This window comes from Pleurodeles waltl, chromosome 8 (genome assembly GCF_031143425.1).
Source record: "Pleurodeles waltl isolate 20211129_DDA chromosome 8, aPleWal1.hap1.20221129, whole genome shotgun sequence".
In the NCBI taxonomy this organism is placed as follows: domain Eukaryota; kingdom Metazoa; phylum Chordata; class Amphibia; order Caudata; family Salamandridae; genus Pleurodeles; species Pleurodeles waltl.
The window spans coordinates 164867464-164893535 of NC_090447.1; the positions used below are offsets into that span (position 1 = coordinate 164867464).

Genomic DNA, 26072 nt, shown 5'->3' on the forward strand with positions numbered 1-26072 from the left:
ATAAAATGTAATTAGTTGAGCAAGCAGGTTGGCATAGAGATTAAAAAGAGTGGTGCTCGGGAAGGTTCCATGAGGATCACCAAATTAAAGGGCTTTATTTTGAGCAGAAAAGCACTAAATAGATTACTGGAGATGTATTTGCTAAATAGCCACATTATTTTATGGAAGATAAACAGTAAAATCTTTCTTATTTGTAAGAAATGTTTCACGGCCTACCGCTAAGGGATGCAGAAATCTAAAAGGCTTAAAATGCAAAACATTTATTTTAAGGTCAAATAAAGCAGACAAGAGCATAATCTTGGGAAAGGGATTGTAAACCAAATCCAAAATAGCTTTCACTAATCTGTGATAAGAAATAGCAGAATTATGATACATCTTCATTACTCCGATGGAATAAAAAGAACTTGTTGGCTGAAAAACGGTTGATTTTGCCGAACAAGAGGAGTCTTCAAACGAAGATCTTCTAAATACCTTGTAGTCAACTATATCTGCACCTTCTTTACTCTTTCCAAAAGAGACGGAACCCCATTTCTTATATTGTTCCTTCCTTATTTTGCCATTTTTTTCAATAGGGTAACACGTTTTGGACAAAGGGTTCACCTCAGTTTGACTTTTAACACCCAAAAACACAATTAGCAAAATAAACTGCACCAGTCAACTTTAACAAAAAGCGTTCCACCGCGCAACAACACCCATCTTTTGAGTAACTTTTGATCTGTTTGAGCTTGGAACTTTTTTTTATTACGCAGCAGATGATAGATTATGTGGCAGATCCATAATTGTGCAGAAATGCAGCGGCCGCAAAATCGCATAATTCCCGTTGCCCTGTCCAAAGGCCAATCCGGCCTTGCATCCCCGAGGCACAGATTTAGGCGAGTGATTGCGGAAGGTAGCGTCACAAAACGAAGTTGACTGACCTACATTATATCCCGGTAGGGTGTTGTTTCTCGTCAGCAAATGACTCAACCCTTTTTACATCAATGAGGTAGCGCCATGTGCAGTTGGTGGATCTCAGATGACCTTCTCTTTGACCATCATCAAAGAGAGAGTAACAACATGGAAACTTTCGTGCGGGGCATACTTCAAATATATTGTTACATTATTGGTGAGTTGTTATTCGCGTTTGTTTGCTCTTTAATGTCAGCGTACCGTGTGTAACCATTGTGGTGGGAGTGCACTCGTAAGCGGAAGGGTCGTACACGTCTTTAAACATTTATATATTTTCTAATCGCTTGTTTTGATTTCCAGGAGCAGAGATAACGCGACCTTTGATTGCCCTTTGCTTGACAAAGGTGTAGCTCCTCTGATAATTCGGCGGAACAGGACGAGAAGTGGGCTTTAGCAGTAAATGATTGGCAAACACCTCCCTTGCGGAAAAAAAAAAAACTGTTCGGAGCGGAGAAGTGCTGTGCTACGCTGCAAACATTTACACAACAGACAAGAACAAAGCTAGCGTACCACTTCAGAACCGACATGGGCAGCACGCAGGAAGGCGGCGGGGTCTACACAAACGCCTATCACGATACGGACTCACCAGGCAGTTCATTAAGACATCGTGAGACTCACTGTTCCAGGTAACACCTTATGCTGAACTTTTTTTGTGTTGCTTTTGCTTTCTTTTTCATAAATAAATGGTGTTTGGCAGGGACGTGTTGGCACCAATGTAAAAGTGGTCCAATTACAAATAAGATGACTAAAAAAATTGGCTCACCATTGCAAATCGCAAAGTTTTCAACTTGTAAAGGCATGCTGTGTGGGATTTTTGCAAAGTACGGAAAACTGCGTGCATTGGTGCTTGCTATAGGCAATGTTTGTTGTAATATCAGGGGAAACAACAGTGGAAACTGGCCCACGAGACCATAAAACTGACCCACCAACAGCCAAAGAGGCCAACACACTGACCAAGACCAGCTATAGACCAGTCCGGGCCTGGTGTGTGGGAGCAGCTCAGGTAAATAAACTGTCAGACCAGCAGCAGTTTAGCAGTTCATAGGTTAATGACTCCTGGTTAAATACAACTGATGTTCTGACAGAATCTGGGTGGACTCTGGTTAAATTCTTTCTTTTATAAGCTGATAACTGCTTTTTTTAGGAAGTTTCAAAAGTCCACAATACCTAATGCAGGGAGATAGAATGTGTTTGATTCACAGGAAAGCAAATAATTGGGTTAGAATAGGAATCCGAGCCCCTTTGAAAATGAACTCTCTCGTAAGTCAGCTCTCAATCAATCAATCATAGTATTTGTTAAGCGCACTACTCACCAGTGAGGGCCTCAAGGCGCTGGTGGGTGAGGGAGCGGGGGGGAGGGAGGGTGCTGCTTCTGCTCATACAGCCAGGTCTTGAGGTGTCTCCTGAAGATTAGCAGGTCCTGTGTCTGTCACAGGTGGATAGGAAGAGTCTTCCACGTCTTGGCGGTGAGGTGGGAGAATAATCTGCCACCAGCAGTTGTTCTGTGGATGCATGGAATGGTGGTGAGGGCACGGTCAGAGGAGCGAAGCTGGCGGGTCGGGTTGTAGAAGGAGAGTCATCTGTTGAGGTATTCTGGTCCGATGTTGTGCAGTGATTTGTGAGCGTGGATGAGGAGCTTGAATGTGATTCTCTTGTTGACGGGGAGGCAGTGCAGGTCTCTCAGGTGGGCTGTGATGTGGTTGTGGCAGGGGATATCCAGGGTGAGGCGTGCGGGGGAATTCTGTATGCGTTGCAGTCTTTTCTGGAGCTTGGCCGTGGTTCCTGCGTAGAGGGCATTGCTGTAGTCCAGTCTGCTGCTTACGAGGGCTTGGGTGACCTTCTTTCTGGTTCCGGTGACAATCCATTTGTAGATCTTTTGAAGCATGCAGAGGGTGTTGAAGCAGGAGGAAGAGACGGCATTGACTTGCTGGGTCATTGATAGCGATGAGTCCAGGATGAATCCCAGGTTGCCTGAGTGGTCGGTGGGTGTCGGTGCGGTTCCCAGTGTGGCAGGCCACCATGAGTCATCCCAGGTGGAGGGGGTGGAGCCGAGAATGAGGACCTCAGTTTTGTCAGAATTCAGTTTCAGGCAGCTGTTCTTCATCCATTCGGAGATGGCCTTCATTCCTTCGCCGAGGTTGGTTTTGGCAGTGGCGGGGTCCTTGGTGAGGGAGAGGATCAGCTGGGTATTATTGGCATATGAGACGATGTTGAGGTTGTGTGATCGGACTATGTTTGCTAGTGGAGCCATGTAAACGTTAAAGAGGGTCAGACTGAGGGATGACCCCTGGGGTATGCTGCAGGTGATCTTGGTGGTTTCATAATGGAATGGAGGGAGGCGGACTCTCTGGGTTCTGCCGGTGAGGAAGGAGGTGATCCAGTCCAGGGCTCTGTCGCGGATCCCTGCGTCGTTGAGGCGTGTGAGTAGGGTGTGGTGGCAGATGGTGTTGAAGGTAAACCAAGAGGTCCAGGAGGATGAGGGCTGCGGTTTTGCCATTGTTAAATAGGGTCCTGATGTCGTCAGTGGCGGCGATGAGGGCAGTTTCGGTGCTGTGGTTGCTGCAGAATCCGGATTGGGACGATTCCAGAGTGTTGTTCTCCTCGAGGAAGTGGGTCAGTTGCTTGTTGACAATTTTCTGAATGACTTTTGCCGGGAAGGGGAGCAGGGAGATGGGCCAGAAGTTCTTGAGGTCCCTTGGGTCCTCCTTGGATTTCTTGAGGAGGGCGCTGATCGCAGCATGTTTCCATCTCCCTGGGAAGATGGCGGTCTCAAAGGAGCTGTTGATGATCTTCTGGAGTTGGGGTGCGATGATGTAGCTTGCTTTGTTAAAGATGTGGTCAGGGCAGCGGTCGGATGGTGAGCGTGAGTGTATGGTGTTCATGATTTTGATGGTGTCGTCGTCGTTTACATGGGTCCAGGAGAGCAGGAGGTTGGTGTGGCTGGGGGGCGGTGTGTCTGTGAGTCTGTGGTGTTGGTGGCTGACGGGGGGTCTGGGTATCGAAGCTGTCATGGATGTCTGCGATCTTGCGGTAGAAGAAGGTGGCTAGGGAGTCGCAGAGTGATGGTGGGATGTCATTGAAGTTGAAACCACGGTTGGAGAGTTCCTTCACGATGTTGAAGAGCTCCTTATAGTTGGAGGCGTTGTTGTTGATCCGTTCTTTGAAGGCGGTTCTTTTGGCGGTTTGGATGAGTTGGTGGTGTCTGCGAATGGCGTTCTTGAAGGCAGTGGGGTTGTCCGGTGTCTGTTCTTGGCGCCACTTTTTCTCGAGTCTTCTGAATGTTTGCTTGGATTCTTGGAGGTCGGCGGTGAACCAGAAGGTCTTTATGTCGGTGTGTCTGTTGGAAGGTTTCTTGACCGGGATGAGAGTGTTGGCACAGTTGTTGCCTAAGTTTGCGGGAGGCTCTGTCGGAGTCGGTGGTGTCGACTGGTGGGTTCCGGGAGAGGGTGGTGATCAGCTGGTCTTCAGTGACATTGTTCCATCTGCGGTGGGGAATCCACTGCAGGTGGTGGTGCATTGTGGGTTTCCCGAAGGTGAAGTGGATGCAGCAGTGGTCAGTCCAGTGGAGTTCGGTGGTGTGGCTGAAGGAGACATGTTTGCTGGCGGAGAAGATGGGGTCGAGCGTGTGCCCTGCAGAGTGGGTGGGTGTTATGACGAGCTGCTTGAGGCCGAGGTTGGTGAGGTTGTCGAGTAGGTTGGTGGAGTTGTTGTCATTGGTGTTCTTGAGGTGGAAGTTCAGGTCCCCAAGGAGTATGTAGTCTGTTGATGCAAGGGCGTGCGTGCTGATGACTTCGGAGATGGAGTCGCTGAACTGCTGTCAGGGTCCGGGAGGTCTGTAAATGAGGGTCCCTCTGAGGGTGGTGTTTGGATCGGTGTGGATCTGGAAGTGCAGGTGTTCGGCAGTGCTGAGGGTGTCTGCTGTGCTGGTCGTGGTTCTGAGGGTATTCCTGTGGATGATGGCGGCGCCTCCTCCTGGTCTGTTGGTGCGTTCCCTATGGGTGATCTTGTAGCCGTCTGGGATGGCTATGGAGATGTCGGGCGCTAAGGAGGGTATCATCCAGGTCTCGGTCAGGAATGCGACGTCTGGTGAGTCGAGTAGGTTCCAGAGTTCGATGGCATGTTTGTGGATGGAGCTGGTGCTGAGTAGGATGCATCTGAGATGGTTGCATCCTGTCTTGGCAGGTGGGTTGCTGGCGTGGAGGCTGGTGAAGGTGCAGTTCCAGCAGAAGGGTCTGTGGGTGAGCTGTGGGTGGCCTGATGGCAGGTGGATGAGTGGCCGGCGTTGACGGCATGGAGGGTGATGGCGTCATAGTGGCGTCATGCATCGCAGCGCCTTCCAGTTCCTTGTTATTTCTATTTTTGCAAGAATGAAAGCTAGGTTCTTAAATCTAATTGTGACTTTTGATTTAGGTGTGTAGAAACCAGCTTAATAAGCAGTGTTCTGGAGTACAAGGGACTTCCCTCGCAACAACCTCATCAAGCAACCCAGTGACCTCTTCCCAATAGTCAGTAAGCATTGGGCAATACCAGAACATGTGTATCAATTCCGGTCCCTCCTCTCCTCATCTTGGACACTTTATGCTTGTAGCTGTAACATATCTATTTATGCGTCCAGTGGTGGGATACACCCTATGTATTACATAGAAATTTAGAAGCTTACAATAGGTGTTTCTCGTGATTTTTGGTACCCTCTCCAGGATGCACGTGCCCAGTCATCTTCGGGTGTGGGGTTCCACAGGTCTTCTTCCCATTGAGCTTAGAGACCGGCAGGGGGCTGAAACATGTCCTTCTTCATCGTCCTATAGAGGCTGATGACGTAGCCATATATTGCCAGCTCCTGTGGTGCGGAGGTTTTGACATGCCTGCACCTCAGTGTTTTTGTACTGTAGCTGTCACTGCTCCATGAAGCAAAAAATGGCCCAGAGACAGGTCTTGTCCCAAGTGGAATTTTTCAGATGGGAGTAGTATCTCAACCTCAAACAAATCCCCAAGTATGGATGATGCTGCACCTATCCACTCCACCAGTCCCCTGCTGTTGCCTCCATGGGACAATACTTCTAACAGTTCCATGGGAATTGGAGGAGAATTCAGAACTTTTACACGTGTTCTCTGATGACAGCAAGCCCAAAATCCTGGAATATCATTATTGGTAGGGCACCAGATTTTTAGTAATACTCTAATCAGTCAGTGAAGATCAGGGGCAAAGGGGTCCATTTTCCACCCAGGCATTAGTCTGACCACAAACCCCTGCGTCAGCCACTGGAGCTCAGCCATATATTAAGATTCAAAGTCAGAAACTGCTAACCCTCTGTCTCCTACTGGTCTCTTCAATGTGGCCAGGGCCCCTCATCTGCAGCCTGAGCCCCAGAGAAAGGCAATGATGAACAAATAAATCTTGCGAAATAGCTCTGTAGGGACCCTCACTGGCAGCACTACAAAAAAATATAATAGGCGCGGGAATGTAACCATTTTCAGTATGGCAACTCGGCCTGCTACCATGAGGGGGAGCATCTTCCAAAAGTCTACACTCGTTTTGAGAGCCGGGCTCACCTTTGTGACATTTCCTTATAGTAAGTCAATTGGGTCGTACAAGTTGTTTACTCCCAAATACTGCGATCATCAGGGTTCCCATTGCAGCCCCTCCATTCCCTCCGGAGGACCACAGCTTGCTAATGTCAGGAATAAGTGTGATTTCTGGCAATTTATTCTCAACCTGGAAATTATTACAAATTGTTCCTGGCAATTTATTCTCACCCCGGAAATTAATACAAATTGTTCCAGGAGTGCTCACGCACCCACAAGAGCTGTTGTATCCTGTACAAGTATTCTGTAAAAAGATCAGCAGGTTGACTGCATACAGAACAAAGTGGTGGGTTTTTCTACCCACCTGTATGCCCCAATAAGCGTTCCCAGCTCTGGCGCAGGAAGCAAAAGGCTACATAGCTAGGGCAAATAGTGGGGGTAACAAATGGCACCATTGTCTGGCTCCACATCCCACTCATTAGATTTCATATATAGTTTGCCCCATACAGATTCTGGCGGTGGTATCTGTATAGAGCAATTTGGTCCAGTTCACAAATCCTTGTACCAGCCTAAAGCATTCCATGACACCATAAAGAAAGGCCCATGCTAGGATGTCAAAAGCCTTTTTTATATCCACTGCAAAGACAAATGCTTCAGTCCAATCATAGGTGTTGATCTCCTACCTTGCGAGTAGGTGTTGTATGATGAGTACCGTATTATGACCGGGGATGAATCCTGCTTGATCCAAGTGTATGATTGTGGGCATGTGGGGGAGGAGTCTGGTGGCAAAGATCCTGCTAAAGATCTTGTAATCAATGTTTGATATTGATAACGGCTGGTAGGCCCTCTTGTCATAGGCTGTTTTCTTTGGTTTTAGTAGGGGCACTATTAGGGCCTCATGGGTGGAGGATGGCAAGAGACCTGTATCCTGTGCCGTCTTATAGAGGTCCACTGACTTGAGGGCCAGCTCGTCTGCATAGGCAGCATAAAACTCAACCTGGAGCCCATTGGTCCCCAGCTTTTGCCCCATAGCATACTTTTTATAGCCACCTGGAGTTCTGGAAGGGTAATTTCCCCTCCCAGCTGTTCAACTTCCACAGGTGATACTCCTGGAAAAGTCAGAGGTGCTAAAAAGGCATCAGTGTCAACAGTGGACCGGTCAGTGGCACTCAGAAAGAGGGTAGAATAGTAAGTATATAATTCATGATTGATATCTGCCTGTCAGTAGACTCTGGCTCTCTGATCTGTTTCATGTTCCACCATAACCAAGCATTGTTTAGCCGGGTTCGCAAGCAAAGCTAACAACGATCTGGTGCCATCTCGCTCTGCATGCACCCTTGACATATAGACCTTGTAATCAAAGCATCTTAGTCGTTCTACTTATTCTGCAACATTTTCTTTAGGGTCTAATAGGTCTGACTGGATCTCAGGATGACCCGGCCTACGTTGTTCAACTATTCTAAAAACCTCATCAGAAGCCAACAGCTTTGTCTGCAAAGTGTGTCTCAGTCCCATTGATTCTGCAATACATCTTCCTCAAAGCATGTCCTTAAACACTTAAAGGCTTCCCACTCCACCTGAGGGGACATTGCCGTGCCTGTGTTTTCATCAACGTATTACCAGATGCGATTCCTCATGGTATCTTGGAAAATCAGGTCCTATATGGACTCTGTTGTGAGTTTCCACGTTAGGATACAAGGCAGCGTCTTTCCCCTGCCTAAAGTCATTTGGATCAGATTATTATCTGATAGGGTCCTAGATAGATATTCAGTGGTCCGCACCGAGCCATGGACGTCTGGGGTGCAAACAAACACATCTAGGCACACATGGAGGTCATGGAGAGACAAAAAAAATAGTAATCCCACTCCTTAGGGTGTTGCAGGCGCCAGTAGTCAATAAGACCCCACTCCCCCTGTGCGAAGTGACTACACAAGAAGCATGTTTCATAAGCATTTTCTTTTCAATAATCAAGCTTTAATTTTGCTATAACACCAGCATGCACCAATAGCATGGACTACTTTCAAATGTGATCTGTGCTGGGAGGTATGACTCCCCCAGGGACCGACCTCTGCAGGAGAGTTAACACTGAATGTGGACAATATCCCCCTTCCAGTGATGTTGCTCCTTAATTTATCCCTGCTTGGTGATCACCCTGACAGTGTTATCCCCAAGCAGGGATCCACCCTACTAGTCACACAGGAATAGTTCATTGCAAGTGGAGAGGCCACTTGGGCAAGAGTCAACATCACCACACCAAGAGTAGTACTTTCTGGCCACCCAGGGAACAGATTCAGGGATTTGCTCCCAATCTCCCCCCAAAGTGGGATGAGAGGTAGAAAACTCACTAGACATGAGGGACTTCCATTTGGCAGAAAATAAAGGGGATGGGGCAGCCCACCCTGACATTACACCATGGACCCATCCCAGAAGAGGTATAAAGATTTTCTTCTCCTCTGGAGAGGGGGCAGACAGGTAGGCTGGTTTGGACCCAAATTTACTCCCTGGGCATAAAGTCCACTATATATCAGCAATGTATTTTTTTCTGGTGGGGGACAGCCCCCTAGGCAATGGCCAGTTCCCCAAACCAGGGTCAAACAGCCTTTCAGCGGGGATACGCTAGGTGGTAGGAATTTTGTGGACCCCCACAGATTCTGGAACTTTCTGTCAAACAAATGTGAGGAAAATGCATGGTTGTAGCCAAACTTTGAGATTTGCTGGGCATTGTTAGTAAGAAAACGTCATGAGATCAACAGTCATTACACCATTGTGAACACCACTGAGTGTCTAGTTTTCAGAAATGTCTGGGTTTGGTAGATTTCCCTTAGTGGCATCCGAGCCCGGGTCCTAATACCGGAGCTACTCCGGCACTTAAACAGGTAATTCTTTTTACCATAAATATTGATGTTTCCATGTTTTTTGTGTTGTGCGTGCTAGGCTCAGGCACACAAGTGGGGACATGTTTTTATCGGGAGGAATGTGGGAACGCCAGGTTGTAGGAGCTTTGTGAATTCCTGCAGATTCTAGAAGTTTCAGTCACAGAAATGTGAGGAGAATGCATAATTTAAGCTAAAGTTTGAGATTTACAGGCATTGTGGGTAAGAAAACGTTGTGGGATCCAAACATCACCCCACTTCTGTCTCCACTGAGTGTCCAGTTTTTAGAAATACCTGGGTTTAGTAGGTTTGCCTGGGCAACAGCCGAGCCCAGGCCCAAATACTTTGGATACTCCATCAACAAAGCTTGTCATTTTTTAAGAAGAAATGCTGATGTCTCCAGTTTGTGTTTTGAGGCCTGTGTTTTGTGAGCGCTAGGCTCAGCCCTACAAGTGGTGAAGCGTTTTTATTGAGCGGTGTGGAAACACTGGCCCTTTTTTACAAACCCAGTAGCGAAGGGCAGCACAGCAACTGTCTTGCTGCGCTGCTCTGTGACACCACGAAAGGGCAGAAATGCACTGTATCTACAAGATACAGCACATTTCTGTCCTCTCCTCATGCGCTGGTGCACAAAATGCTGCCTAGTGCCAAACCAGGCACCCTTGCACTATAGTGCAAGGGTGCCTGCTTTGTGGGGATGATTGTTTTTGTGCAGAAAGGGAAGCCTTCCTACACAAAAACAATCACACGATGTGTTTTCCTCTTGCTATGTGTGCTGCAAAATGCAGCACACATGGAAAGAGGAAAAAAGCGGGGAGAAATAAAGATATTTCTCCATGTTGCGTCACTTCTATGCCACTTCTGAGGTGGATTAGGAATCTGACGCATTCCTAGCCTTGTAATTCTGGGAATATGTCTGATTCCTTGCCGTTCCATGGGTGTTGCGTGGGAACACCCACAACAAAACACATGGAATGCCCCTTTCTCACAGCGTTATGCGTGAAAGTGGACCATATTTACAAGGCCATGAAAAGCCACGCAAGGTGGCTTTACTTAGCCTTGTAAATATGGGCTGGCATACTGCGCCATCAGAGCGTAAAAAAAAAAAAATGATGCTCCAGTGGCGCAGTGTGCCGGTATGGCCCAGAAAATGAGGCCCACTGTGTGGTAGGAATTTTGTGGATCATCACAGATTCCAGAAGTTTATGTCATAGAAATGTGAGAAAAATGCTTGATTTTAGCCAACTGTTGACATTTGCAAGCATTTGTTGGCAAGAAAATCTTGTGGCATCCATGCAGGTAACACCACCCTGGACTCCCTGGGGATCTAGTTTTTGGAAATCTCTGGGTTTGTTAGATTTCCCTAGATGGCGGCTGAAGCCAAACCCAAATATTGCAGCTATCCAAATGAACATAATAGATCTTTTTTCACAGGAAATGGTGATGTCTTCGTGTTTTGGTTTTGGGCATTTTGAGTCAAGGGTACCAGTCCAGCAACATTAATGGGGAGAATTGTGAGAATGGCAGATAGTAGGAATTTTGTACATCCCTGCATTGTGAGTAAGAAAATGTTCTGGAGTCCACACATCAGACTATCGTGGATTCCTCTGGCAGTCTAGTTTTTATGAATGTATAGATATGGTAGGTTTCCAGAGGGTAAGCAGCCGAGCCCAGGCCCAAATACCATAGCTGCCCCTTTCGCCAAAACAGTTCATATGTAACAGGACAAATCGATATCTTCATATTGCATTTTGGGGCCTGTTAGAAAATGGGTTACTGTTTGACTGCAGTGTGAGCCTTAGTCAAACTGCAAGCACAATTCTAGTCAGAGTAAGGCATAAGCAAACCCCAAAATAAACTTTGCTCACCCCCTAGTGGTTTGGCACAGAGCAATCAGGCTTAATCTAGAGGCAATGTGTGAAGTATTTGTGCAACACTTCAAACAGTAAAGCAGTAAAAACACCCCACAAAAGGATTCCACACAGATTAGAAGAATAGAGCAAAATGTGACAAATAAAACAAGACCAAGATGACAAACACAGAATTAGTAGAACCGGGGTTACCAATTTTGAAAGAATAAACTTCAATATGGCTCTGAAAAGCATAAAACTTTAACTGGGAATATCTGGTTATGCTGGACCGGGTCAAATTCAAAAGTTCAAGCATACCGTGATGGGGTGCATGTCCGATAAAGTCCCAGGTTAGTTCCTCTGAAGGTTTACTTTCTCAAGTTTTGTGCTAAGAGCCCCATTCCTGTGGAAAAAGATCAGCGGAAGTAAGGAAAGCATCGCTGGCAGTGGTCAGCATGGCAGGAAGAGCAGGCCAGGCATTGCCGACATGCAGGCTGAAGCTTCACATTGGCCGTCCACGCGGGCGATCAATGCTTACTGTGCGAAAAGATGAACTTGCGGTGGCTCGCACTGATTTTCTGTGTGAGCAGAACAATTCTTGTATGAACAGGCCCATTCATAGTCACTAAAAGCTTGAATTTAGGAGCTCAGGTGCCACACCAAGGGAACAGGGCTTGAGAGGTGCCTCTTGGCAATCAGGAACTTGCTAACAATGAGTCCAGGGGCTGTTGGGGAGCATGTTATGTCCCTGAGGCGCAGATCAGGAGGACAGCAGACTAGCCCTTTGAGTCACTCTGGTGTCCTGGGTTCCAGATAGAGTTGCAGGTCCAGTTCTTCTTCTCCAGGAAAGAGGGCAGCAGGTCCACACAGCAAGGCAGCAGCTCATTCAGAGCAGCAGACCAGCAGACTGACTGCCCTTTCAGCAGCACAGCAATACTTCTTCCTCGCAGAGTAGCCAAAGGTCCAGAAATGTACGGATGGTGGTGTCTAAGGTCCTTCTTTTATTCACAGTTGTGCCTTTGAAGTAAGGAGAAGCTTCTCGAGGCATGCCTTGGAAGTGCACAGATGCCCTGCCTCCCCTACCCTGGCTCCAAACTGGCTGAAGTGACAATGCAGGGATATTAGGCCCTTTGTGTGAAGACCGGATTCAGCCTATTCAGGTTTAAGTGAGGCTTGGCACAGTTTCTCCCTCCCATACTGCCAGTGATGGCCCATCCAGTCACACCTAATCTTCCATTGTGTGCAGCTGTCTAGGAGGAATACATGAAGGTTAACTGCCAGCTACACCCACTCATGTGATCAGAAACAGACTGTAGGCACCAAATGGCTAAGGCAAGAAAATGCCAACTTTCTAGAATTGTAATTTAAAATCTGACTTCACCATGAATTAGGACTTTAAATTAGGATTCCAGAGACACCAACCACAAACTCGTCATCTGTTCTGATTTGGAAATGACACTTATAAAATGTAATAAGGCAACTATAAAGTTATCCTATCGGAGAGATAGGCCTTGCAGTAGTGAAAACATAGTCTGCCATTTCTATTTTTTTCCTATTTTTTTCCATTGTTTTTCATTCAAGGACTAGTTTCTTTGAAGGAATCATGAGCTGTCTATACAAATTACAGCTTTCTGGATTGAGACTTTTGTATAATTTTCAGAAATGCATAGCTTTCCAGATAGTCCCATAGGCTTCATTCCTGTTTCCACCACAAACTTCACGTAGGTTGAAGTCAAAATAAATAATAGGAAAAACAGATTGCAACTTAGAAAACTGCAAACATTGTGATAAAATGTGTGTTTTTGTACAATTTGTACACCTCTGCTCGTTCCTGAATTCTGGGAAATTAGTTATTGTAGCACTGGAAACCTTTTGTTGACATTTGTTAACAAATGTGCTTTCTTGCACAGCACTCTTTTCCCTATTTTTAAAAAACACAGACAATGTAGCTAATTTTGTTATTTTCTCTGTTCCCTTTAACCTCTTCAATGCACACTACCTCCCTGGTGCGGGTCACGACCAGTGGCCGACACCAGGGAGGGGGTTAATAAATCCTGATTTTTTTATTTAATTTTTATCCCTGGGAGACACAGAAGCTCTTCTGTGTCTCCCGTCGCCCCCCACCCGCCCCTTTGTGACGGCGCGCTGACATTACAATGTTGATTTCCCCATCGGAACAGGAAGCAGGTTTGCGGCCGCTTCCTGCTCCGATGGGGAAAATGGCCACAAACGGCCTTCCCCACGTTCGGGAAGGCCTCCCCTTTCTTACGAGACCTTCATGAAAGTGTTTCCTGGCCCCCGATCGCAGCTGTGCCGCGATCGGGGACCAGGAAACAGTTTCAGGAAGGCCTCGTAAGAAAGGGGAGAGCATAGCTGCGATCGGGGGGCAAGAAACACCACTAGACACCAGGGATTTCACTTGGGGGAGGGGGGGTCGGCCCCCTCAGAAAACGGGCCGCCCCATCCCGATCTGCGATCGGGAGCCAAGAAACACCACTAGACACCAGGGATTTCAGTTGGGGGGGGTCGGCCCCCTCGGAAAACGGGCCGCCCCCGATCATATATATATATTTTTTTAAAGGTAGGTGCCCCCTAGGGGGGAGCGATCGCGTGGGCAGGGGGTCGCCCGTGGGCAGGGCGATCCCTGTGGGGGCAATATTTTTTGTTGTTGTTGTAGGGTTTCCCTGGGGGCCATTTTGGCCCCCAAGGAAACCATACAACAACTAAAAAAAATATAAATATATATATATATATATATATATATATATATATCTATGTAGATATATCTATGTACATGGATATATCTATAGATAGATCTATATATATATATAGATATATGTATATATATATATATCTATGTAGATAGTTATATATATAGAGATAGATCGATATATATATATGTATCACTTTTGTCAATATGTGTGTCGTTTCCCTGGGGGCTGCGATCGGCCCCCAGGAAAACCAGACCCACATATAAAAGTGATATATATTTATATATAGATTTGCCACCAGTTGTCTTGCAGTTGCAGCTTGTGTCTTCAAAGCAATGCACATACTTCAACTGACGCTTTGCAACTGTAGCTTTTAGGCAGCAATAAAAAAGTGAAGTAAGTATTGTGATTATGTTTCTGCTACAAAAGGGTCAGACTTGTCTAGTGGCAGTTTTAGTGCCATAAAGAAGCGCAGTAGGTTTATATGCCTACTGCAAAGAGAAAATCTTTATTTTATGTAAATAGCTGAGTACATTAGTAAAGTCAGCCATTACCTGCGCTATAATACAAATGAAATGTATGTGCGGGTGGAGGGCGTCTATGGAGAGATGAAGGGCACTTTTGCTCGGTGGTAATGAGGGAATCCGAGGAGGAGGGAGTGGGAGCACCAATAATGATTGTTGGACTGGGCGCAGGAGGTGCTAAAGACTGTGACGAATGGTATGTGACAAAGTGTTTTTTGAGTGTCTTGAAAGAACGTGCTGATTGAGGGAAGAAGCGCAGGTAAGGTGGCCTCTACTGTTGCATGTATCTCACACACAGCATCGATTTTGTGACTGTCTACGTAGGCTAGTGTTTTAGAGCAACAGTCTAGCCAATAGCAGAGATGGCATCTTGATGGATGACTGCTGCCGTCACTCGGGTTATAGAGGACAGCTCTGACATAGGATCAGAGACTGAGACATCAGATACTGAGACAGCATCTGAGGGATAGGACAATGGCGCAGACTCTGGGAGTGATTTTTCAGTCGGAGGAGTCCCATTCAATAACTCCACTTCCAGTACATTATGAGGGAGGTGATGAGGACAGTCCTGCTGTCCCTTCGCAAGCAGTCTGTGCAACTGGGTAATAGTGGGTTAGCCCAACCCAGAGAGCAGGTGAATGCGGCGGCAAGCAGAGAGAGAGAGAGAGTGCTCTCTTGGGAGCTCCCCAATTTAGTTCAGCCCCAAATTCCACCGCCCAAATCATATTGTGGAGACATCAAAATTATCTATCGCAAAACAAACTGGTTTTGTAAGGCAGGCACCTGTGTTTTTGGTCCTGGGTTCGGCGGCCATATAGAGAAACACACTAAACCCAAACATTTCTGGAAACTAGACATTCAGGGGAGTCCACAGAGGTGTGACTTGTGTGGATTCCCCAAAGTTTTTTATACCCAGAATACCCTGCAAAGCTGAAATGTTGAATAAAAACTCTATTTTTCTCGCATTTCTGTCACACAAACTACAGGAATATGCTGGGATCCACAAAATTCCTACCACCCAGTGATTCCTCACCTGTCCTGATAGAAACACTACCCCACTTGAGTGCCTACACCTAGTGCCTGAGTCAGGAATGGATCATACCCAGGGTCAACAGCTGCCTCATGTAAGGACCAACATTGACCGTTGTGTGATCTATTCCTGTCGCGGGCACCAGGCCTACCCACACAAGTGGGAAGATGGTGATTTTAGCACCAGAAACCCTTTGTTGATGCCATTTTCAGGGAAAAAAACCACAAGCCTTCTTCGGCAGCCCTTTTTTCCAATTTTTTTAAAAAAAACTAAATGTTCACTGTATTTTGGCTAATTTCTTGGTCTCCTCCAGGGGAAACCACAAACTCTGGGTACCATTAGAATCCCTAGGATGTTGGAAAAAAAGGACGCAAATTTGGCGTGGATAGCTTATGTGGGCCTAAGCGCGAACTACCCCAAATAGCCAAAAAAGGGCTCAGCACTGGGGGGCTGTGGGGGACCGGCCCAGCAGCTAAGGGGTTAAGGAAACCCAAAAACCCAGGATATTTTTAAAATCCTCAGGATGTGGAGAAAAAAAGGATGCAAATCTGGTGTTTATATGAGGGCTTAAGCACAAGTACCTAAAACGTCTAAAAAGGGCATATCTCTGATGGTGGGAAAGTGTCAGCAGCTAAGGGTTTAAAAACAATCCTTTCAGTATCTTCATGAAAATAATTCAAGTACAAAACAAACTGAAAATAGTCCCTAAAGTTTTTCGCAACAAAACTCTAGTTCAAGAAACAGTTCAAAAGTTTGTCTTTTCCCCAATGACATGGCTTTGAAATTACATCTTTATAGAAAGACATTTTTCCTCCAACATTATTTGCAAATCCACAAAGCAGAGACCAGAAGAACATTGTAACTTGGATGGCGAACAGATATGCCATGAAACACACAGGAAGTTATAACCAACAATCCAAAGTGGCCACCTCCAATCCCAAACCTCTTCAAAGTTCAGACCCTGGCCTAGTTTAGTGGCACTGCAGAATGCAGCCTCACAAATGACAAGTTTCTTGCCAGACCCTACCAGCAGTAAATGTACACCACCATACTCAGAGAGGACTCAGCGCAGATGGACTTGGAACACTATGTCCCTGCATTCTCTGAATGTCCACCAGTAAGCCCAGGTGTCCAGACAACCAAGTGCCAACCCAGGTAATGCTTTCTAAAAATGGATAGATATTACAAGCAGCACGCATAAAGATATTCTAGCTTATCGTGTGCCTGTTGCCATTGTGAACATTATTTCCTCTGGTAGTAGTTCGATTTATTTTTCTTCACACAGTTGTCTGCATCTTGTTCCCTTGCTTGCTATGAGGTTAAACAGAGTTTCTGCTAAATCCACATGGAAACCATTAATAAAATGATACATGTTTTTAAAATATGACCTAACTGTTCTTTTGTATTAGAAAAGTAACCTAACCCAGGTGAGCCACACTTTGAACCAGAGCCTTCCCTTCCTTTAAGACCACTTTGTTAACCTTAGGAGAAGAGCAAAAAAGGCTCTCCAGTCTTTCTTATATATATACATGGCTTATAGCCAATTGCTGCAGGAGTAGCATAAAGATAGGGTGTTCACATTCTGAAACCCAAAAACCAGGTAATTTCACAGAGCGCTCACCAACATAGAAAGCAGTGACAACACGGCACTAAGAGCAATCAAATGCAACATTTACCCGTAGTAGCATTTATGTTAATTAAGTTGATTTGTAATAATGACTGCTAACTAATCATCTACTTCAGAACAGGATAACTTGCTACACTCTATGTTCAGAACTCCCTGTGCTTCTTGGTATAGCACCAAGCTAATTAGGGTTTGCAAATCAGAGGGGGGTATGGATTAAAGCTGCTTACCCCTGTTCGTTTTCAGGCACAAATCTTCACCAAATACATATCCACCAAGAAAATTATGGTAAAAAAAAAAAAAAAACACAGTTGGTGAAGCGTTTGCAGCAGAGGCTGTGTATGTGTATGCATAGAGTGTAGTACGTCGTGGCAGAGTTGTAAAGTGAGTGAAAGTGCACATAGTGCAGCTGACAGAGCATGATTGAGAGTATGATCAGCTCAGCTAATGGTACACAGAATGGCTGAATTGTCTGGTTTTACTATGCAGTACCATTATTACGTGCACCCTTATATACATGAGTAGGGAATGCTATTTGTCTACCAGAAAAATAAACCAAATTTCAAATAGCGCATAAATGAAATTTTAATTATCTGGTGCTGGAGCATTTTCATATTTCGCAGGAATCAATGCTCATCGAGGCCAATGGACCTTTGGACCCTGCATAAGATGTGGTAGAACCATGCAACAAAAGTTCAAAACAAACCAATTAAGTTACACAGTATGACCAGTGCGGCCATACAAGGAAAACTCCAGTGAGGATTAAAGTTTATCGATTTATTACAAACTTAAACTCAGAGTCGTGTAGACAATTTGCAAGACAAAGTTATAAAGCTACAGAATCATCAAGAGTTGACAAAGGCAATTAAATAAGTTCAGGCGGAATAACATTAGGAGAACTAGGCACTCAAAGACAATAAAAAGCATCAATAAGATAATTTGATATACAGAAAATAAATGTTGCTCAGTTTTAACAAGCATTAAGGCACTTCAAATTATCAATGTTCAATTTAGCTGGGCACAGGAAAACTCAACAGTTTAGGCAATAAGTGAAATCATGTGTGGGGTGGAACACATTCGGGCAAAAGACAAAAATACCAAAAAGTACAAAAGAATTTGGAAAAAGGTAATCTTGGGCAACAAGTCGCTAACTAAGATGGGCAAAAAGTAGATAAAAATGGCAAGCGTAGGCATGTCAGACACTTGGTCAGGAGTCTTCTGTAAAGGTTAGGGAGAAAATCTCTAAGTATCAGCAAGGCATTTCAAAAGAGCGCACATAGAGAGGAAGCTACCTTTGCAAGGAGCTCTGCATACGGGGCAAAATATTTTCCTTGGGCTTCCAAGGATTCTGTAAGGGTTCTCATGGGATTCTGTCTGGATTCTGACCAAAGTCCTGCTTGACAATGACATATTAAAGTTTATACGGCAATCTGATTCATCAAAGCAACAGTTCATTTGACATTAAAGGGGCATCATCCAATAGAAATTGATCATACGACTCCTACTTGAAACATTTCAATGTTTCCCCAAGTCTTTCTTGAGAACAGCGTCCATCCATGTAGCTCCACACAAGACTGAAACAAATGTTTAACTTGCCAGTCCACTGTCCAGCATGTGCTACATCCAAGGTGAGGTTCTCATAACTCTCTATGTGTACAACAATAGACATCTATTACCTAACTAGTCTTCTCATTGGAACAAAGTCTAAAAGAAAGGTACATGTTAGCAAGATGACTTGACATTTTATGCACAGTCACGAAATACAGGGCCTAGAAGGCTTCGCTTAGCCTAATGCAAATGAATTAAACCAGCTCAATTATACATTCAAATAAAAAACATTCTAGTACGCAAACTATAAACTCTGCATTATTAACTTGTCATTAGCATTCATGTTACGGTAACTTTAAACAAAATGACTCAATACATTTCAGTCGGTATAATGCAGAACTGCATTTCTTTATTGTTGCACACTCATTTAAAACATTAACCATTAGAAATTCAATATAATTTCAATATAGATTATTAATCTAAAATCGAAATTATAACATCCCATTTTAATCCTTCAAACATTTAATTAAACTGTTGCTTGAAATGACATTTTACCTTTAAAAAACAAAGACGAGAGGCGTCTGGCAGAGCAAGAAAGAGTTTGTTTAATCAAACATTACAACCGGGAGAGCAGTTACAGAATCGGGCCTAAGGACTGTCTTTTTGGGTACATCAGCTCGGAACACATTTTAACCATTCTGGGGACCATAAAACTATAAAATTAGAACATCTGTCCTGTGATCATGAACATAGATTCCAGCGAGAGGGAATGCAGGTGGGCCTCAACCTGGTGTGGACAAAAATGTGGGCCAGTGAGTTCTTATCCATGTGTCTGGCCGGAGGGATGCATAACAACCTCATGTGCTGTGTGTGTTGCGTCCTGATTGGCTAGGTGTACATAACTACATGAGGCGTCTAACGGTATGGTGTTTTGGAATGGTCGTGTCCCTCTGGCCATGTGTGCTTTATTGGGCCCAATCTCCTGGGACTATTGTAGTGCAGCTGCCTATATGTTGGATCTTAATGTAAGTTGTTCTGTGTGCATGTTTGGCTGTCAGCTTAAAGTTATCTCACCTGTGAGCTGTCAGTCGTTAACCTTCAGTACTGGGTCGCAGAGCCTGCCTGACCAAATACCTTCGTGCTGGGGTCGACGGAGAGTTGCCGATGGGGAATTCTAACAGAGGCAATGCAATTTGATTTGAGTATAAATATGTATCGTTCATATACAAAGATACCTTATTATCGTGTGCATCAACAAAACTTCAATACCACCTATGTATAAGTCATTAGTCGAGATGAATGCACACTAAAAATGGCTTCGCAGTGCCATTAGTACTTTGATTAACATAATGCATAAATTGTACGGTATAGATGATCTCTGTAACATGAGGGAGAGTACAAAGTTTTGGCTACATCAGTCCCCTCTCTGATGGTGAATCAAGACATCATAAAATATTCCAACTCATTTTCAATGAGACAGCTCAAAATGTCAGAGGCTTATTTAGATGCGGTCTTCTGAAGTCCTCAAACTACCTGATTTTACTGTAGTATATGCTCCTTTTAGTCTCCATCTCAATCTTCTCCTTTCTCTGCTTACTCTTGACTCTTCTTTCTTTCAGCTTCTTGAATAATTTGTAACAGTCAACTTCAACTAGGGCACGCAAAGCAATAATCAATAGGGGTCTCAAATTGGTTCAAACAATTCCTTTACCTAGATTTCCAAACCTCCTTCCAATTGCGGAAAAAGCACTACCTATTGCTTCCTATTCATCTGTCACTGTCCACTCTTTCAGGTTCTGTTTCAAGTCAGTCATGTTTCCATTGTATTTTCTTATCTCCTTAGTATTGTCAGGTATGTAAGTGCAACACTTTTGGGCTTACAACCTCTTGAAACTCTGCCTTCCTTTGTTAGAAGAATGTCTAACACAAGGCGATTTTGTAAAACTATTAATCTTACAGCAACCATTTCTCTGCCCATTAACAATATGGCACCTGCGGTGTCTTTAGATAACTTATCTGCAATTGTTGACAGCTTTCTAATCTTGAAATCATTCAAGATAACATCTACTGATCGAATTATGGCACCAAAATGATCTCCTACAATTTCTGAAGCACTAGCACCTCTCTTGACTCTAGGGTTTGATTTATCATTTAAAGGTACTTGCCAAGCCTAGAACTCCCCTTTTTCTACATATAAGTCACCTCTAATGTGTGCCCTAGGTAACCCCTAGAGCAGGGTGCTGTGTGGGTGAAAGGCAGGACATGTACCTGTGTAGTTTACATGTCCTGGTAGTGTAAAACTCCTAAAATTGGTTTTTACACTACTGTGAGGCCTGCTCCCTTCATATGCTAACATTGGGGCTGCCCTCATAGAGTACTGAAGTGGTAGCTGCTGATCTGAAAGGAGTAGGAAGGTCATATTTATTATGGCCAGAATGGTAATACCAAATCCTGCTGACTGGTGAAGCTGGATTTAATATTACTATCCTAGAAATGGCACTTTTGGAAAGTGAGCATTTCTTTGCACTTAAATCTTTCTGTGCCTTACAATCCACGTCTGGCTGGGCTTAGCTGACAGCTCCTTGTGCATTCACTCAGACACACCCCCAAACACAGGGTACTCAGCCTCACTTGCATACATCTGCATTTTGAATGGGCCTTCCTGGGCTGGGAGGGTGGAGGGCCTGCTCTCACACAAAGGACTGCCACACCCCCTACTGGGACCCTGGCAGACAGGATTGAACTGAAAGGGGACCTGGTGCACTTCTTAGCCACTCTTTGAAGTCTCCCCCACTTCAAAGGCACATTTGGGTATAAAACAGGGACTTTGCCCTACCTCATCAGACACTTGCTGGAGAAGAAACCTGAACCAGAACCTGCATCCTGCCAAGAAGAACTGCCTGGCTGCCTAAAGGACTCACCTGACTGCTTTCTACAAAGGACTGCTGCCTTGCTGTTGCCCTGCTGCCTTGTTGAACTCTTGTCTGGCTGTAAAAGTGCTCTCCAAGGGCTTGGATAGAGCTTGCCTCCTGTTCCCTGAAGTCTCAGGACCAAAAAGACTTCTCTTTTTCATTTGGACTCTTCACGCGCAGAAAATTTCAACGCACAGCTTGCTCCGTGGCGAGAAAATCACCGCACACCGACGCTGATCATCGCGACACCTTCGGGGTAAATGGAACTTCGACGCACAGTCTCGCAAGGACAACGCCGCCCGACTTCCAGAGGGGAAATCAACGCAACACCTGGCGTGAGACCGAGAATTCCACGCACAGCCTCCCGGAACGACGCGCAACCGGAAAACAAGCCTAAGAATCCTCGCACAGACCCCGGGACATCTGGTAATCCCGCGACCCACAGAAAGAGACTGTCCGCGCGCCGGAAAGCGACGCACGACTTCCTCGCGTGAAAAATAACGACCCAAGTCCGTGTGTGCAGGGGAGAAAAAGACGCACACACCATTTGTCCACGTATCTCTTCTTCTGCAGCCCTTTGCGGAGATTTTCCACTTTAAACCAGGTACTTTGTGCATGAAAGAGACTTTGTTTGCTTTTTAAAGACTTAAGACACTTTGGCCCATATTTATACTTTTTTGGCACCGTATTTGCGCTGCTTTTTGATGCAAAAACGGTGCACACTTGCAAAATACAATTCTATTTTGCAAGTCTGTGCCGTTTTTGCATCAAAAAATGACGCAAATGCGGCGCTAAAAAAGTATAAATATGGGCCTTTATATCACTTTTCAGTGATATCTCTACAATTTCACATTGCATCTTTATTCGTTTTGACCTACAATTATCCTGATAAATATTATATATTTTTCTAAACACTGTGTGGTGTATTTCTGAGGTGCTATATTGTGTTATTGTATGATTTATTGCACAAATACTTTACACATTGCCTTCTAAGTTAACCCTGTCTGCTCGTGCCAAGCTACCAGAGGGTGGGCACAGGATAATTTGGATTGTGTGTGACTTACCCTGACTAGAGTGAGGGTTCTTGCTTGGACAGAGGGTAATCTGACTGCCAACCAAAAACCCCGTTTCTAACAGGGTGCGATGACAGAGCTTGGCTTTTTGAAGATGTGGTGAGTGCAGGGGTGGGATGGTGAGCCGGAGTGGATGGTGTTCATGATTTTGATGATGCTGTTGTCGTTGAGGTGGGTCCAGGAGAGCAGGAGGCTGGTGAGTGTGTGGTGTCGGTGGTTGACAGGGGGGTCTGAGTGCTGAAGCTGTCATGGATGTCTGCGATCTTGCGGTGGAAGAAGGTGGCTAGGGAGTCACAGAGGTCTTGTGATAGTGGGATGTCGTTGACATTGGAGCCAGGGTTGGAGAGCTCCTTCACGATGTTGAAGAGCTCTTTGTGGCTGTGTGCGTTGTTGTTGATGCGTTCTTTGAAGGCGGTTCTCTTGGCGGTTCGGATGAGACGGTAGTGTCTGCGGATGGTGTTTTTGAAGCCTGTGTGGTTGTCCAGTGTATGATCTTGGCGCCACTTATTTTCGAGTTTTAGGCATGTTTGCTTAGATTCTTGGAGGTCTGTGGTGAACCAGAAGGTCTTTCTGTTGGTGCGTCTGTTGGAAGGATTTTTGATCGGGGCAAGAGTGTTGACACAGTCGTTGATCCATTGCCTGAGGTTGGGGGCTGCTGTGTCAGTGTCGGTGGTGTCGATGGGGGGGTTCCGTGAGAGGGTAGTGATCAGTTGGTCTTCGGTGTTCCATCTGCGTTGGGTAATCCGTTGTGGGTGATGGTGTGTTGTGGGTTTCTCGAAGGAGAAGTGGATGCAGCGGTGGTCGGTCCACGGTGGTGTGGCTGAAGGGAACATGTTTTCTGGCAGAGAAAAGGGGGTCAAGTGTGTGTCCTGCAGAGTTGGTGGGTTTCGTGACAAGCTGTTTGAGGCTGAGGTTGTAGAGGCTGTCAAGCAGGGTTGTAGAGTTGTTAATGTTGTTGTTCTTGAGGTGGAAGTTCAATCCCCAAGGAGTATGTAGTTTGTGGATGCGAGAGAGTGCGTGCTGAGGACGTCGGTGATGGAGTCGGTGAACTGCTGTCGGGGCCAGGGTTGTCTGTAAACAAGGGTCCCTCGAGGGTGGTGCTTGGGTCGGTGTGGATCTGGAAGTGCATGTGTTCGGTGGTGCTGAGGGCGCCTTCATGTGCTGGTCGTGATCCTGAGGGTGTCCTTGTGGATGATGGCAACAGTAGCCAACCATTCCTAGGAACATTCAGACTTCTTTCTATGTGGCAGGGGAATTCATTTTCATGATTTCTGATAATTCGTTCTTGTGACACTTTACTCATACTCTTCTCAATGTGGTGACCTATGTACAGGACTTCTTTCTGGAAATACTGTCATTTTGCTGGGGAAACTTTATGTCCATTTTTTCCTAAATGTTTCAAGAGTGCAATTGTGTCTCTCCTACATGCTTCTTGAGTGCTTGATGCAGCAAGTAAGTCATTGTCATACTGCACTAAGACTGAGTTGTGGGGCAGTCTAAGGGATTCCTGATTCTTTTTCAAGATCTGGTTAAAAATCGAAGGACACTTAGTATACCCTTGTGGAACTCGGCACTAGGCCGAAACATGACTGCAGTGTTATGGAGAAAAAGGCTTGGCATAAATCAATCACGGTAAACCATTATGCTTCACATGGAATTTACAATAAAATCACTGCAGGATTCAGTACCACAGGACAACATGGAACAACAGACTTGTTTACTTTTCTATAGTCCTGAACTATGTGGTACTTTCCATTGGTCTTTCGCAGTCCTAGAATGGAAAAGTTACATGGACTTCCCATAATCTCTTTCAGGTTATGTTGTTCAATTAAATAATTGATCAGGGGAGTGATTCCAGCTATTGTCCCTGGTGTCCTATTACACAGGGGTGTTTTGGATACACTGCATTTGGCTCACTGTTATTGTTATAGGCTCAACTCCTTTGATGAGTCCTATTTCCTTTCCTGAGAAATTCAAACCTTCAGGTGTCACTGTGACTTTTACATCTTCCGCCAATTCACTACATGTCAGGATTGGGTACAATGTGATACTTGGGTACCGCTCACAGTTTTACTCTGTACATCTTCATTGGTTTGCATTGCTATTCCTCAGGGTGTGCACTTAATAGAACAGTGTAGTTTACACAACAGGGTGCGTATAAGCAAGCTTACAGGACTTGAATCAGAGGTCACAAATTGGTGCTCATCTTCAACTGAGCTTATTTCTATCGGGACATTCTTTGTTAAAGGGTTGGTCAACTGTTTGTTTGCAACACCTACAACCTGGATTCTGTTTCCTGAAAGGGGCTAATTTGGTACTTCTGCTGTTCTGACAATGGAACATGTAGCTTTAGTGTCAACTGCGAGTGACACATCATGACCCATAATGTTGGCATTTGTATAGGGAGCATATTGATCCACTTCTAAGGAAGCACCAAGCATGAGAGAAGAAGGTCTGATGGTTCCTCATCATTCAGGTCCATCAAGGGAAACTGTGCTGCTATCTGATTCACATTTGTATTTGCAATTTGATTTAAATTATGTTGAGGAACAACAATTTGCTGTTCAGTCATTGGGGCTTGTGCTATCTGCATCTGCTGTTCTAGGGACAAATTTACATTTTGTACTTGGGGTCTTTGGACTCTTTGGATTGGAACCTGATTATTGCCTTCACTTGAGCAACTACAGTATCCTGTACTTGATTATTCATATTACTAAAGGGACACTTCCTTCGCCAATGACCCAAATTTCTGCATGTGTAACAATGATTAGTTCTCCTCAAAGCCTAGACACCCAGAACACTTCCACTTTAATCTTCCTAAACACCACGACCTCTACCTCTACCTCTACCTCTACCTCTACCTCTAGGCTGAACAACATTTGTTACCTTCTGTGGCACTGCTCGCATACCACCAGTATTCACCATTATCTGCGGCTCTGGCTAACTTTCTCTGCGGCTTTCAATTGCATGACCATAACCTTCTCTTTTAACTTTTTCCGTTTCAGTTCCAATTTGTCGCTACAATACTTTGCATGAATCATCTCACTTATGTCTGGCTTAAATCCTTAAATCTGAACACAATAACCCATATCTTTGGCTTCTACTGTCTCTGTACCACATTAATGATGAAAGCTTGCAGCAATCTTTTGTAATAAGCATGAATCAACTCCTTCAATTACTGGGCTGTTCTGTCAATGCTCTTACAATCACCTTGTTTTTCAAAAACTCAATCACCCCGTAATACTTTTCATCACTTCTTCTGATGGTGCACCTGTTACTGGGTTTCTTTGGGGTTCACAGTCAAGCCAATCACATTCACCTTGCATTCAGTCTACAATTTACTCTGAACCACGACTTCACACAACATATTTAAATCTTTCCAGAGGCATTTTGAAAGTTTTGGGAATATCCCTGTCTGCTTGTAGTACTCCACTGGTTTGTCTCTCAATCTCAGGG

General features: G+C 45.0%; 1 protein-coding gene across 1 annotated transcript in view; it reads left to right on the forward strand.

The window, feature by feature from the left end:
* The first annotated feature begins 1296 nt into the window (after window positions 1-1296).
* Window positions 1297-26072, forward strand: part of LOC138249851 (N-acetylated-alpha-linked acidic dipeptidase 2-like) — a 700770-nt gene continuing 675994 nt past the window's right edge. The window contains exon 1 of the mRNA XM_069204013.1: window positions 1297-1574. Within this exon, the coding sequence (XP_069060114.1) occupies window positions 1474-1574 (101 nt within the window). The 5' untranslated portion in view covers window positions 1297-1473. The remainder of the gene's footprint in view (window positions 1575-26072) is intronic.